At 35.8% G+C, this 15,964-nt stretch overlaps 1 protein-coding gene across 1 annotated transcript in view; it reads right to left on the bottom strand.

Moving 5' to 3' along the window:
• Positions 1–3,366: 3,366 nt before the first annotated feature.
• Positions 3,367–15,964, bottom strand: part of LOC149529558 (protein unc-13 homolog) — a 58,551-nt gene continuing 45,953 nt past the window's right edge. Inside the window, exons 4-5 of the mRNA XM_089810766.1 lie at positions 4,765–4,954; positions 3,367–4,612 (exon numbers count right to left, since the gene is read on the bottom strand). Of these exons, the coding sequence (XP_089666892.1) occupies positions 3,591–4,612; positions 4,765–4,954 (1,212 nt within the window). The 3' untranslated portion in view covers positions 3,367–3,590. The remainder of the gene's footprint in view (positions 4,613–4,764; positions 4,955–15,964) is intronic.

Here is a 15,964-nt window from a genome sequence, read left to right as displayed (position 1 = left end):
AAAGACTCGTGCTTTTTAGTTAAGGGAGTTGCAATGTCAAGCCATAGGAAGAACATAGATACACGAAACATGGCATTTTGAAAATATTTGGAAAATGATATATATCTTAATTTTATCACTTCATTTTGTAACATAAAATGAACAAAACAATTATTTAACATCAAATACATCTTAATTAAAAGTCAATAATAAAAAACTATTATTTTGTTAAGAAAAATACATGAGAGTTGGGATAGAAATATACTTAAATTCAAGGTGCACTATAGTCAAGAACACACGCATGTAACTCTATAAGAAAAATTGGCTACATTGTGTGTGCAGACTGACCAAACAATCCGACCATCCCCTTCCGAGGAGCTAGCTTCCTTTGCTCCAACCACACCCTCGTCTCGTCGTTCCTGCAACCACTCAAACAATCAAAACCAACAATGAATTAGTACGTAGCCATAATTGATAACATTTTAACTAATCCACTTTAATAATTGCTATCATGTTCTTATAATGAGGTGACATAGTAATATTATCATTACATCATGATTCACAACATCCATTAATGCTTTTTCCATTACATCACAAAATTAAATGTATCTTAAGCATAATCAACAATGTTCCATGTGATTCCCTTTGTAAGTCAAAAGTTAAATACATAGTTTAAATCCTTCCTTAACTAATGTCACAAACATACTTTGACCAGTCAAAGATCGACAAGGTCGCCACATAAATAGGATACTAGAAATACCAAAGGATGGAATGTGACACTAATCCCCATCTTTCCGTTCAGTTTTAGAGGTTTTCTATTGCTTTTTGTAGTTGTTGGAGTTCAAGTTTCTTCTATTGGTTTCCTTCTCCATTACTCTTTCTTGTCCCTACTTTCTCCGAAACAAGGGGTGTTCTCTGATTCCTGGTTCAGCATTCCCGCCTATACCCCTCTGTTTTCAAAATTCAATCTAGAAGGTGCTAGACCCCGAATCCCTTTGGGTGTGGCTCCTTTCAAAAGCCTTTTTGAATTCACCTCCGGTGAATTCATTTCCGCCTATCATTCCAACTTAATGTTACTTTTATGATCTTGTTGTTTCTATTATTGTACGGGTTTGGGCCCTATCAAACTTTATCTAATCAGAACAATCCAAACTTGTTTAATCAAAAAATTATGTACTTATCTCTAACCTTGTGTCTATACTTAATAGGATTTGAAGAGAAAGGAAATGAAGATATTGTCAAATTTTGCAATACATTCTAAGTCCTTAGTTAAGTAAATATATGCTAACTTATTTTTGAAGAGAAGCTTAGCTTAATGATGCATTCCATTTTCCCCGTCCAAAGAAATCATTAAGATCATAATTATTAATCCAAACTAAATAATTACTTTTGAGTAGTTTAGAAAATTTTGTTTTAGAGCCTAAAAGAAATTTAGGAACTTCATTACAAATTCTCAAGCACAAAAAATTGCTGAATCTCCAATCAAGTAGTGAACTTTTCATCTAGAGAAGCCTTATTGTCTCTTTGCAATCTAAATTCTTATTTAGTTATTTTGATTTAAATTCTACAAAACATTGTTAATTTAATTAATCTTATAATCTTATAGACTAAAAGCTTCTATATTTTAATACTCCACAACAATATCTCACTTCAAAAACCTCCTTTAGATATCCCTTTAAATAGTGATCATTAGCTGACACCTCTTATCAATCCAAAATGCCATGTTCCTTGCCCAAGAGTTTTTGCTAAGGTCAGTCTTTCCACCCTATCATATTTAATATATTATTTTGATAGGCATACACATTCTTGTCCAATCTCTTCAGCTTTAGCTTTTGTTACATGCAAACTCTTTGCTGAGGTCCACCTTGTGAGATGGAATGATCAAGACCTTGGAAAGCATTAATTGACCAATAAATTTAATAATTTGTACTTTCATATTTGATATTGATTCGTGCACTTGGGCACCTTCAACTAGCATACTTTCCTTATGCTTTAGCTTAGTCCTGGCTGTGAAAAAATATGAAAAAAATTGTGATATTTAAAATTTCCTTTCAATCTAATTTAAAAGATTGCATGAAAAATATTCTAAATTAATTTGACCCATTTCAAGTCAGTGATTTCACTTTCCCATGCTGTGTTTTTTTCTTTTGGTTTTAAATTTGTAAACTTCATCCTATCTTTGCAACATATATAGAGTAACTTTGCTTGTTATTCTTATAGTGGATCCCATAGTTTGCAAACTCTCCAAGTACTCTTTGAATTGCCTAGTACTCTCTATTCTTACTGTTAGGTGAGTACTCACAAGTTTAATTCTAGTGTTTTTATAGACACATAAACCATGGGTAAAAATGTCGATGCAAGTAAAATGCTGGTTAAAATGTGTTTTTCACAGTTCTTTGCTATAAAACCATGCATTTTCTCTTTCAAAATATCAATTTTTAATTTAATATATTTTGTAGTTGTACTTTACCAAAAAAAAAAAGTTCCCATAAGAGATATTAATTTTTAGTTATTCCTAAATTGCCAAGTTTTCTGAGAGTTTTTGCGGAGTTGAAAATTTTGGACTTTCCCAATACTCTCCAAGTCTATGTTTGTAAACTATGGTGAATAGTGAATACTATTTGGGACTTCCTTTCAATCTCAGACCCTTGTAAATTTCCTATGCCAAACAGCCACAAAACTCTTGCTCATCAGACATCACCATCTCTCTATAACTGAGACCTTGAAGCCAAAAACTTTAGGGGGGAAGTTGACATTGTCATTTTCACAATTTTCGATTTCAGTATCCAGAACACTAATAACAATAGGGTTAAGTGAATGTCTTAACGAATAATTTGGGACTTTTGTGTCGTTCAATACCTAAGCTGCTGAGCCTTTTGGGTCTATGTGCATTTCTCCCTTGTTTTAAACTTTAAACTAACTTAATATCTCCTCAATACATTTTTCAATTATATGGCACTCTCTTTCTTATATTACTGTCACTGATACTGTCCTTTTAGAAGTACTATTAATGATAAGTAATGGTTGATCTCTTGTGGTATTCATTCGAAGAGAGCTATTTCTGTAAGGTTTTCCTTGTCTATTCAAATAGAAAAGAAAAATCATGAGTGTTACAGTTAATCATGGATTGACCAAGCTATCTCCATTGTAGTTCATGCTTTCTATTTAATAAGTGAAGACCGGTTTCATTCCACCCCAAGCTATTATTTCAACAGCTAGAGTGGACATAATCTTAATATGCTTGAAGTTATCCCACAAAATTTAAGTGCCAATATACATACTATAAAGATGAAACAGTGAGAATCAAGGGCTTAGAACATTACTGAAATAAATTTTAATAATTAAATGAACTGTGCAAAAGTTATGGATAAAAATGACAACCAAACATATCAAAGAATAATCAATTTTTTTAATGTGATAAACCAAGTGATTTATTTTTACAAAATAACTCTTTTTAGCAGCCTTTTTGAGACAGTCCAACTGCCTTTTCTTCTTCCTGAATCATTTGTTCCATTGACAAATGGTTCCCAAAATCACTCTGTATTTGATTATATGTTGTGAAAAAAAATACACGGGATCACGTTCAGACTACAGACTGGCTGCATTAATTGTTAAATTCTTTTTGGTAGGTGATAAGTTTTCTTCAGAAAGTGGGAAGCCAAATAATCATTTCGATAACATAATACACGCAAAATAGTATTTGGATCTTCCAAACTCCAAACACCTGATGTAGGAGGTAGAGGTAATCTTGACTTGGTTGAACTCCGTCCAGTTGCTTCGAAAAGTGCAGTTTTGAGTAATTTGATAATATCTGCTGTACTGGAAGTAAACAGGAGCAAAATTTTTGAAACACGTGTTGCTGCATTTTCTACCATTTCTGATGGCAGCTCTCCACTAGTTATGAACAGGTCTTTAAGAGACTTTAAGTCATCCTCAATCATCTGAGAATCATCTATTGAATATATACGAGTTGGACCTCCTGCCAGCAATACTGAAAGAAATCCTTCAAATGTGGTCTTCATTAATGCATCAACTATGCAACCCCATATTTTGCTATTGACTGATTTTTTTATGATCTGTAGGTTTAGTTCAAGTTTTGTGAGAACGGGGCCAATTCTAGAAGTTGACACACCTCCATTATATAAGCCTTCAATCAGAACTTTTCTCAAATCATGGAAAACAACCTTGTAGGCTACACATTCACAAATCTTCTGAATCCCATCCTCTGCATCAGCTCGAGCATGATTAAAATTGATCTCAGCCATGCTCAATGTAGAGTCGGGAGTTGGATCTACTAGGCTAGTTTCATTTGGGTTGTGATTTTTTGGACCATGAGAAATAACTTGGTCTAGCAAATTGAGTTCAGATTGAATGTAATACAAGGTATTAATGCGAACAAACAATTGTTCCAAACCAAATGTAGCACCTGTAGAAGACTGGAAACAACTTGCTGGCCCTCCCAAACTTCTACTTCGACGAAAGATCGGAGTCTTCAAACATTTTGACCTTCTGCTGCCTTTGCTTTTCTGAAATACTGGGGTTCTCCTCTTCCTTTTCCACAGTCCAAAAAACTTTGTTTCCTTCTTACATCTTGTCAAAGATGGAAAAGATGGAAGATAACTATTCTTGGATCCTACAAACATGAAAAGATTAAGACAAGTGACAGTAAACTAATAACAAATGCTTCATAATAGGAGGGTGAAAAATTTACAAATGTTATTAGGTCTGTTATCTTCTGAGTTTCACAACTTAAGCCTGAATCTCTAGAGGAGAATAGTGCCTTACCACATCCAGATTTTGCATTGGAAATATAGCATTGTAGAGACCTTTCAAGTCCAGAAACAAGGTAAAGAGGAGAGTCCAACTGATAAGGTATAGAAAATTTTGAAAAAGTATCCAATGATTCTTTAACAATAGTTAGAACTTCCACTGCTGATGATGCATACTGTTCCTGGGCACTCTTTGGACTCCATATCTGTTGAACAAACAGTTGTCTATCACTACCTCATTATCTATATATATTTATATATTATAATTCAAACATGATCTTGCAAAAAACAATAAACAAATAGTCAGTGTAGAATGTCCATTATTATAATGTTGGTGTCAGGTATTATAAGCATTGGTGGGTTGATGGTTGTGTTTTTCTTGACAGCTGTTGGGTCCTCTAAATAGATTATGCATCCGGAAGGAAAAGAACATAATCTAGTCAGATTGACACTGATTCTTGGCTGGCCACCTCTGGTCTGATTAGATCATACTCATTTTCCTTCTTGATACATAATCTATTTAAAGACCCAACAGTTGTCAAGAAGAACACAACTGTTGACCAACTGATACTTACAAGCTGAAAATGACAAACACTCATACATAGTTGAATGAGAATCTCAATCAATGAATAACCAATATTATTGAAACATGATAATAGACACTGTACACTTTATACATTCCCTATGAACATCACTATTATTATTTCTATATTTACAAAAGGAATTCCATCAATATAACTTTTCCAGCAGTCGAACACACAATTGCAATTTCCAATATCCTTAAATTTCATGGCTGAAACGGAAAAACTCAGTGAAAGATGATATGGATATTTCTGAGAATGTACTTCCTAGCATACTCCAAAATAGGGCTCACTTTATTATTTTGAAGCATTCCGTAAATATCATTTTTTATTGCTTATTGGAACCATGCTTTTATATAGGAAATTGCCTATGAACCCCAATCTAATAAGATCCTTAACTTCCTCCTTTCCACAACCAATTACTGGAATATGGTTCAGCTTTTTAATGACTTTACCTTTTGCTAATTTTAGTTAACAACTTAACAGTTCAGCAATTTTGCTGCTGCCAAACTTTCAGACTACGTTTATTACATTCTTTCTATTTTTAGATTTAAAGAATTAACATAAGTCGGAATAACTGATCAGGCAGTAGAGGCTAGGACGGATAGGTAATTTGGAGAGTAGGTTTCTTGATTGTTTTGTAGTAAAAAAAGGAAAGAGAATAGGGGAAAGAAACACACAGCCAAGGGCCGGATATTATGTAGTCAGTGAATCAATCCTATGGTTCTGAGTATGAAGATAATATCTTAAAATTTAATATAAATAACCTAATGAGTGTATTTGTATGGATCACTAATGGTTGATTTTCGTGACTATTAAACCCCTTCCTTTTGACAGTGTTCTAATGCATGAATTAATACAGAACGGGGTATTTTCTTTTGGAAATGAAATTGCAGGTTCAAGGTAATGAACTGCATCATTTGGTATTTTACTTTGGAAACTAACTTGCATGTTCAAGGGGTTGATCTGTATCGTTTAAAGTCCCTGCTTTCAAAGGAGTATTGAATCTAGAAGTAATCCTAGATTGGATTCAAGAGGAAGGAAAATTTTGTGACATGGAAAGAACTGTGGAGACTGATCCACGAAGGGTCAAAGTTGCAGTATCTAAAATGAAGTCTCAAGCTGTTGTATGGTAGGTGAATCTCCAAAATGTTAGGAGAAGACAAGGACAAGAGAAATCAAACTATGGCCAAAGATTTTAAAACATTTGAAGCTAAATTCCTGGGTTCAAATTATCAGCAACACTATTTTTTCGAGAATTTCAAAATCTGATGCAAAAGAAGTCTACTGTAGTAGTGTACACTGAATGAGTTTAGAAGTTGCAAATCAGGACTAATTGACTAAGGTTAAACATACCAGAGAGGTATATTTTATTGAGTGGATGCTCTGAATGCATAATTAAAATGATAAGCATAAAAGATGACCTAAAATGACTCAAAACTGGCCAAAACCAACCAATGGCATAAAAGACAACTAAAAAGGGAAACTACAGGCAATGATCCTTTTTAGGTGTCTACAACAAACTTCCATTGGCATGGCATCATGCAGCACCTTGTATTCAGACAAACAAAATTTTGAAGCCATCAAGACATGATTAATTCAGAAGCACACTACAGAATTAACATGATGCTCTGAATGCAAATGGAAACCATTTCTAGTCCTGCATAAGGTTAATTTTATAGTAAAATTGCAAATATTACAATGTCAAGTATTCATTTCAAATTTTCACATAGTGAAACTCTTCTTTTCTGCTAAATGACTATTTCGTCAAACTCATAATGGCTGTGTTCTTTGTAGATTTACGGAATGGCTGCAAGTGGTTTTCGCACTGAGAACCCCCACTTCAAAATTGACAAATGCTCCCCGTTATGGAAATACGTGGAAATATGACGGGTGGATGAGATTGTGTATGGATTTGCAGCCATTGCAAAGAGGAATCAAGTAGTTCCTATAGTAGAGTGAAAGCACATTTGTGCTTTATTCCTCGGAAAGGAATTAAATTTTGTATAGGGAAACCGAGAGTAAACAGAAGGCTACTTAAAACCTTACTTCCAAACCACATTGTGAACAAATACATTCAAGAACAAAAGCAAGCAGATGAAGCTGTTGGGAGGGCAAGTGTTGCTCATTCATTGCAAAGTGGTAGGCCTTTAAAGAAAGGGAAAATGTCATCTATGTCTTCAACTTCCATTACCAATGAACTACCAGCTGAGGGTCATCCATTCTTACATTCTCCTCAACAACAAGTTGTAAGTAAGAAAGCAATGGGACCATTGGAAGCATCATTTCAAAATGAAGCTAGAGACATTGCCGATCGAAAGACATGGCGAGATGTGTATATGCAAATGGATTATCATTTAATATTGTTCGCTCACCATCTTGACAATACATGGTGAGAGCAGTTAATGAGGCTCCAAAGGGGTTCAAGGGCCTTGGTTCTGAGAAGATACACACCACTTTAAATTTTGTATAGGGAAACCGAAAGTAAACAGAAGGCTACTTAAAACCTTACTTCCAAACCGCATTGTGAACAAATACATTCAAGAACAAAAGCAAGCAGATGAAGCTGTTGGGAAGGCAAGTGCTGCTCATTCATTGCAAAGTGGTAGGCCTTTAAAGAAAGGGAAAATGTCATCTATGTCTTCAACTTCCATTACCAATGAACTACCAGCTGAGGGTCATCCATTCTTACATTCTCCTCAACAACAAGTTGTAAGTAAGAAAGCAATGGGACCATTGGAAGCATCATTTCAAAATGAAGCTAGAGACATTGCCGATCGAAAGACATGGCGAGATGTGTATATGCAAATGGATTATCATTTAATATTGTTCGCTCACCATCTTGACAATACATGGTGAGAGCAGTTAATGAGGCTCCAAAGGGGTTCAAGGGCCTTGGTTCTGAGAAGATACACACCACTTTAAATTTTGTATAGGGAAACCGAAAGTAAACAGAAGGCTACTTAAAACCTTACTTCCAAACCGCATTGTGAACAAATACATTCAAGAACAAAAGCAAGCAGATGAAGCTGTTGGGAAGGCAAGTGCTGCTCATTCATTGCAAAGTGGTAGGCCTTTAAAGAAAGGGAAAATGTCATCTATGTCTTCAACTTCCATTACCAATGAACTACCAGCTGAGGGTCATCCATTCTTACATTCTCCTCAACAACAAGTTGTAAGTAAGAAAGCAATGGGACCATTGGAAGCATCATTTCAAAATGAAGCTAGAGACATTGCCGATCGAAAGACATAGCGAGATGTGTATATGCAAATGGATTATCATTTAATGTTGTTCGCTCACCATCTTGGCAATACATGGTGAGAGCAGTTAATGAGGCTCCGAAGGGGTTCAAGGGCCTTGGTTATGAGAAGATACACACCACTTTACTTGATGATGAAGTGGCCCGTGTAGAGGTTGTCATGCTGCCCATCAAGGATTCATGGACCGAATCAAGTGTTACAATAGTATCGAATGGATGGAAAGATGCAAGGAACCATCCTTTGGTGAATGTTATTGGAGTGTCTACAAGAGGTGCAATGTTCCTGAGAGCTATCGATTGTGAAGGTCAAGTAAAGTACAATCCTTTCATTGCAAACATTCTCGTCGAAGCCATTGAGCAAGTTGGCCCTCAGAATGTTGTTCAAGTAGTAACCGACAATGCCAAGAATTGTAGGGCTGCTGGCTTGTTGGTTGAGGAGCGATACAAACACATTTTTTAGACACCTTGTGCTATGCACTCACTCAACCTAATGCTGCAAAAAATTGGCACTAAGGTTGAGTCGATAAAACAAATGTATGAAGAGGCACAAGATATCCAAATGTTTGTCACAAACCACCATATGATACAAGCCATATTTAGACAATTCACAAAATTGGAGCTCTTGAAGGTAATGTTAATTGTTTAGAATTTAAACATGTTTAGAAATCTAGTCACATTAGTTTAGTAAACTTTTTATGTTTTTAAATTTAAATAGATAAATTGATTTTTAATTTTTAATCTACTATTGTTTTGATCTTAAAATAGGATATTGAGACCCAATTTGCCTCCAACACTATTGTTTTGAGACGCCTTGTCAAAGTGAAAGAGACATTGTCTAGAATGGTAATCAGTGCTAATAGAAGTGTATGGAGGCAATCTAATAGTGAAAGGACAATTATCATTAAGGAAAGGATATTACGAGACTCTTGGTGGGATCATGTTGAGTACCTTCTGAAGTTCACTGAGCCTATATTGAGCATGATCCAATACACTGACATGGATAGGCCTTTCTTGGGTGAGGTATATGATGGCATTGATTCCATGATTCAAGATATTAGAGCCATCAAAAATGAGAAAGAGCAAGATCCTGATGAAAAGTTCTTCAAGGAGCTACAAGTAATCATGGTAGAGAGATGGACAAAATAACTACCCCTTTGCATCTACTTGCCTTTGCATTGACCCCCAAGTTCTATAGCCAAGCTATTTTCGAGGGGAGTATCACTAGAGTTGTCCATACAAAGAGTCTTGAAGTTTCTCAAGGGTACAAGGAAGCCCTCTAAAGACTCTTTTTTGAGCACCTATGACCTGCAATGAGGTCCAAATTTATGAGTTTCGCAAGCATCAATGATTGTGGTCTTAATGCTCTTGAAGACAAGAACAATGTTGATGCTCATAAATGGTAGTACTTCCATGGACAAATGTACCAGCACTTGCAGCCTGTTGCCATCAAAAATTTATCACAAGTTCGTTCTTTAATCTTAAAATCTAATTTGTAACTTTTTGTTCATAAATATTCAAAATTCTTCACTTTATAATTTCAAATTTGTAAATCTTGATAGGTTGCTAGTTCACCATCTTAGAGGAATCCGAGCACATACTCCTTCATCCACTCAATAAAATGCAACCAATTAAACTCCAAGAAGGCAGATGACGTGGCCTTGTGCATTCCAACCTGAGGCTCACAACTCACAAAGAGAATACCTACAAAAAAGGAGAGGCAAAACAATGGGGTGTTGAACCAGAGTCTATAGAGGCATTCCCCTTTGATGCACTTGCAATTGATGATGGTGAACATTATGATGAGATACACAGTGATGTTGAAGCTGATCCTAAGCTAGAGTTGAGACTATTGATGCCAGTGGCACTAATTGTGCTTCTAATCTACAACTTCCTAATGATGAGGAATTTTTCGATGATTTTTTATCACATCACTGATAGTGATTACTGATTAGTAATGTTGGAATTACTGTTTTTGAACTGGAACATTGATATAGTGGTGTATTTTGACATTTTGTCATGCTATTCGAACTAAATCATGAATATATATGGTGGTGTATGTTGCTAAATTGTTTTAATATTAGCATAATGGTGTATAAACTTATTTGTTGAAGCATATATATATATATATATATATATATATATACACAAACGAAACCAAACGAGCCGAACCCAGCCCCAAAAAAATTCGAGCGAATATCAAACCTGAATGTCAAACCCGCATATGAACCAAAATCTGAACCGGCAACTTAGTTTAATTAGAAAATTTAAACAATTATTTAATTGGCATAATATTTATTTCTAGGGAAATAAATTAATAATCACTTAATTATTTTCCCTATGTTCCTATGTCCCATTGGACATAAATAAATATCATTTATTTATGTTTCCATTCTTTTCTTTTCTTTTGATAGGTAATGGGTTGAAGCTTTGATTATTTTATTATTTATTTTTTATTATTTGTTGAGATTAGTTATTAGTATGTGTTAAGCTTGAGTAGACTCGAACCCAAGACCTCCCAAATAAGAGGCTCACAATTTGTCGTTGCGTTGTAGGCTCTTGCCTTTATGTTTTCTATCTTTTATTTTACATTTGAATATTTTATTATTCAAATGGCTTTTGTCTCTCTTTTTTATTTTCCCATTTAAATATGAATATATTTGGATGTTTTTGGACTTTTAAGAGAGAATTGGCAATTTATTTTTATATTTGGCTTGAATTATTGTTTGTTGGCTTGTGTTCCTCCTCTATCTATTCATTTCTAGTTGGTGATCATTCTGTTTTCGAGTCACTTTTCTATTTTATGGCCTTTCTTCTTTATTTGGCTAACCACAACTTTCCAATATCTTCATTGTTATGTTGTCAAATTGATCCTTTCTTTTTGGCTATTATTTGTGCGTTTGTCAACAAAGAGCAACATATCACATTAGAGGTGAAAGAAAAAGAAATGAGGTGCCATCAAAGGAATGCATGAATTTGATTTGCAAATTTATTGTCTATTTCACATTTTGTTTTAATAGCCTTACTGGTTGTGATTAGAATTTTACTAACATGGTTATTATGGATTTTGTGGTTGGCTTAACCATGTTTATATACTAACCCCTTAACTTTCCTAATCCAACAAGTGAACTTAATGTGAATGAATTAAAAAAATAACTCCATGTTGAGGAATAATCTTTTTTTATGAATAGGCCATTTCCATTAATATTTAATTAAGTACAAATATACTATTCACAAAAAAAGAATTGAGGATATGAAATTACTCCACAAGAGTCACACGAGTAGTGCCCAAAAAGCCAACTAAAAACATAAACATGGGTAGAGAATAGAAGCAACAACAAAAGACCAAACTGCTAAGAAAATAAAGCAGCGCCTATAGGAGGAGGCTCACGATCACCCTTCTTTCCCCATGAATTAATGAGGCTAAGAATAGGGTCTAGAAGATACCATCCTTCCTTTATGTTCTCTTCTTTTTCAGTCTCATTTCCGGTTAAAAAAACAAACAACGCTAGCTATAGGAACAACTTGGAAGAATTGAACAACCCCAAATCACCGCTAGAACATGGCCATGCACAACCACCAGGAGCAAAGGGAGTCGCACTATCAGCAGGCCAACCAATAGTTGAGCCACCACGAGGTGGTGAATCTGAGTGGTGACATTGAAAATCTCTTTCCCTGCTAGACTATCGGCAGGGTGGGTGGAGGAAATGCGGCCACTTGGTGAATGCTAATTGAAGGTAGAAATATTCAATAGCACTTCGGAAACCATACAAGGAGCATTGCCCCAATGCTGAGGTAATTCTTGCTAGTGAGCCACCTCAAGGGCCACTTTGTTGGCTTGTACTTGGATCTACATCATGGCATTGTCTTATATACATGCTTTAACATATAAAGAAACATCAATTTCAAGAAAGTCGCGCGTAAATAACATTAGATTTCTATCCTTCCATAGAGTGAAGAGGATTTGTAATGCAAGAGCATCCTAGGGTAGTACGCAATCCTGTATGCAGGAGCTTCCAGCTCGGATTTGTCGAGTTATGGTTTGCGTAGTTGGGGATGTGTTCGAGGCATATTGGGCCACCTAGCCCTAAGTACACATAATTATTGGAGTAGTCATTTTGGAGTTAGAGCCTTTTTGGTGGTTGTTGGTAACATGTTCCTGATTTACTAGAAGACTTTGGAGATTGTATTCATGAGCTTCGATTCGAGGGAGTTAGAACGTGTGCTCTTAAATTTGGATCGTTGGATGGCACATGGACCTATGCCTAAGGGTGCGTACTCTTATGGTGTCATATGAGTTAGTTATACATTGTAAATTTGGGGCCTATCCTAAGTATTTAGTTATTTAATGTATTTAATGTCTGTTGCCAAGCTAACTTGTGGCTAAAGGGTTTATTTAATGTGAGTGTTTATTTAAGGTAAGGGTTGCTAGGTCAACCTATGGCTTGGTTTAGTATAAGTAGAGGGTCTTGTGGAGTGTAGAATCATAATTAAGCATGGAGAAGATGAAGTAGCTGAGAGGAGCGAAGTTTAGCAGAGCTAGTAGCTAAATGTGGGCTTGGGAAACAAGAAGGTTGCTTGGTGGCTTGTGAGCACAAGTTTAGATTCTTCTTGGGGTTTCTACCAAATTGTGGGTCCAGGCTAGCTAGTCGTTGGATCTTACGAGATCTTTCAATATTGTTATTGCTTATGTATGTGGTCGTAACTCAGAAGGCCTTACAGTGGGGTATGTTGAATGAAAATCTTAAGATTCTATTATGAGAATAAGCATTGTTTGGATCTAAATCTTTGTGTTATTGTTTATTTCTGTTGTGTGGTTAATTGTTGAGAGCTAGGATATCTCCATTGGGGATTCTCGCTCCTTGCATTGTGTCAAGTGGTATCAGAGTTGGTCGCGATCTAGTTGGTTGATCTTGTGGATTTGTTGCTTTGGGTTTGCGAAGATCTTAGAGGATGCCTCCGAGAAGATTGGACCCTAAGGCAATTGCAGATCTTTGTGATGCTATGGAGACTAAGATTATTGAGAAGATTAAATCAGATTTCAGATTTGAGACGGAGCTGATAAATAATGACATGGTCGCTAAGATCATGAGAGCTATAGCTGGTGTACAGAAGAATGTGGGTATTGAAGATGGTTATGAGGAGATTGCTGAAGACTTTGAGGCTACTAGATCTAGTGGTGAAGACAAAACTGATTGCACAGAGAGACTTGTGGAAGCCATAACTGGTCAATTGAATAGATTAGGAGCTCAGTTGAAGTTGAAGCATAAGGTGGATGTTTCTAATTTCTTAGGTACTTTGAATCTTGAAGACATGATTGATTGGATTGGTGAGCTAGAAGACTACTTTGAGTTAGAGGATATTGGTGATCCGCTCAGAGTGAGATTGGCACAAACTAAGTTGAAAGGATGTGCTGCTTTATGGTGGAAAGAACTACAAAGAAATAGAGAAGAAGGTGAAATGAACATCACTAGGTGGAGATTGATGGTAACTAAATCGAAGGCTAAGTTCATTCCTCCTAATTATGAACTTGAAGTGTTTAAAAGATTGCAGAATTTGAAACAAAAGGATATGTCTGTGAAGGATTACACCGAGGAGTTCTACAAGTTGACTATTTGGTTTGTACATAGAGAGATTTCTAAAGAAAAGGTGGCTAGATATATTAATGCTTTGAGATTCAATATTCAAGATGAGTTTGATATGTTGAATATTGTTTCAGTTGAGGATGTTTATCAGTATGTTTAGAGGGAAGAAGAGAAGTTGAAGAGAAGAAATCAAAGTAATTCCCATGGGAAGGAGAAGAAGGAACACTTTGAGAAGGATAAACAGATTGTTGAAGACTAACCAAAACCTGTTGACCGAAAGAGAAGAATGGTAGAGGTGCATTTAAGGGTCATTGTTTCAAATGTGGTGAAGATGGTCATAGAGCATTTGAATGTCCCAATTCTCACAAGAAGGTTGGTGATAGAAGAGTTGTTGTGGTGAATGAGCCTGAGATAAAGGGGCATAATTTGTTGATTCATAGAGTATTGCTTACTAAGAAGACATTGAAACCTTGTCAAAGGAGGAATTCGTTCAACACTCATTGCAAGTCTAGAGGTAAATGTTGGAATGTAATTGTGGATGGTGGTAGTGTTAATAACCTAGTTGATGAGAAGATGGTTCAAAAACTTGGTTTGAAGAGAATGAGACATCCTTGTCCTTATAGGATTAGTTGGTTACAAGATGAGCATGCTTTCGAGGTGAAGGAGTAGTGTCATGTTATTTTTTACGTTGGACATTATGTTGATCAAGTGTTGTGTGATATTGTGAACATGAGTAGTTGTCACATTTTACTTGGAAGACCTTGGTATTATGATTGCAGAGCTGTGCATGATTGTGTCAAGAATGTGTTTACTATTGAGAAGGGTAGCAAGAAGCATTCCTTGATTCCTTTGTAGAATGCAAAACTTCATAGGAAGAACCTAAGTTTTGGTAGCCAAGTTGAGTTGAAGGATTCTCAAAGGGTTAGAAATCAGCATGGAAGGAAGACTTATGGTACACCGAGGCAAAATGTGAAGAAGAAGAGTAAGCAATTACCTATTGCTAGAAAGGATTTACAAAAGTGGGACAAAGGCAAGAGTGTACAAGTTGATAACTTGGAAGACATGTATGTGAAGAACTAGTTTGGCATTTGTGTGTTGAACCTTGAAAGATGTTCTTCCATCTATTAAGAACATCTTTTCTTCTCACCTAGGGTGTTTGATGCAAGAGTGTCCTAGGGTAGTCAGCAATCCTGTATGCAAGATCTTCCAGCTCGGATTTGTGGAGTTATGGTTCACGTAGTTGGGGATGTGTTCGGCATATTGGGCCACATTTCCCTAAGTGCGCATAATGATTGGAGTAATTGTCTTGGAGTTAGAGCCTTTTTGGTGGCTATTGGTAACGTGTTCTTGATTTATTGGCAAACATTGGCGATTGTATTCATGAGCTTTGATCTAAGGGAGTCGGCATGTACGCTCTTAGATTTGGATTGTTGGATAGTACATGGACCTATGCGTAAGGGCGCATACTATTATGCTGTCACATGAGTTAGTTATGCATTGTAAAATTGGGGCCTATACTAAGTATTTAGTTATTTAATGTTTGTTGCCAAGCTAACTTGTGGTTTGAGGGTTTATTTAATGTGAGTGTTTATTTAATGTAAGGGTTGCTAGGCCGACCTATGGCTTGGTTTAGTAAAACTAGAGGGTCTTGTGGAGTTTAGAGTCATAATTGAGCATGGAGAAGGTGAAGTAGCTAAGAGAAGTGAAGTTTAGCAGAGCTAGTAGCTAAATGTGGGCTTGGGAAACAAGAAGGTTGCTTGGTGGCTTGTGAGCACAAATTTAGATTCTTTTTG

Source organism: Cupressus sempervirens, chromosome 11, assembly GCF_028749045.1.
Source record: "Cupressus sempervirens isolate cs-2001-9-10 chromosome 11, ASM2874904v1, whole genome shotgun sequence".
NCBI lineage: Eukaryota > Viridiplantae > Streptophyta > Pinopsida > Cupressales > Cupressaceae > Cupressus > Cupressus sempervirens.
Note: the sequence above shows the minus strand (reverse complement) of the source record. Positions and strands in the feature narration are given on the sequence as shown.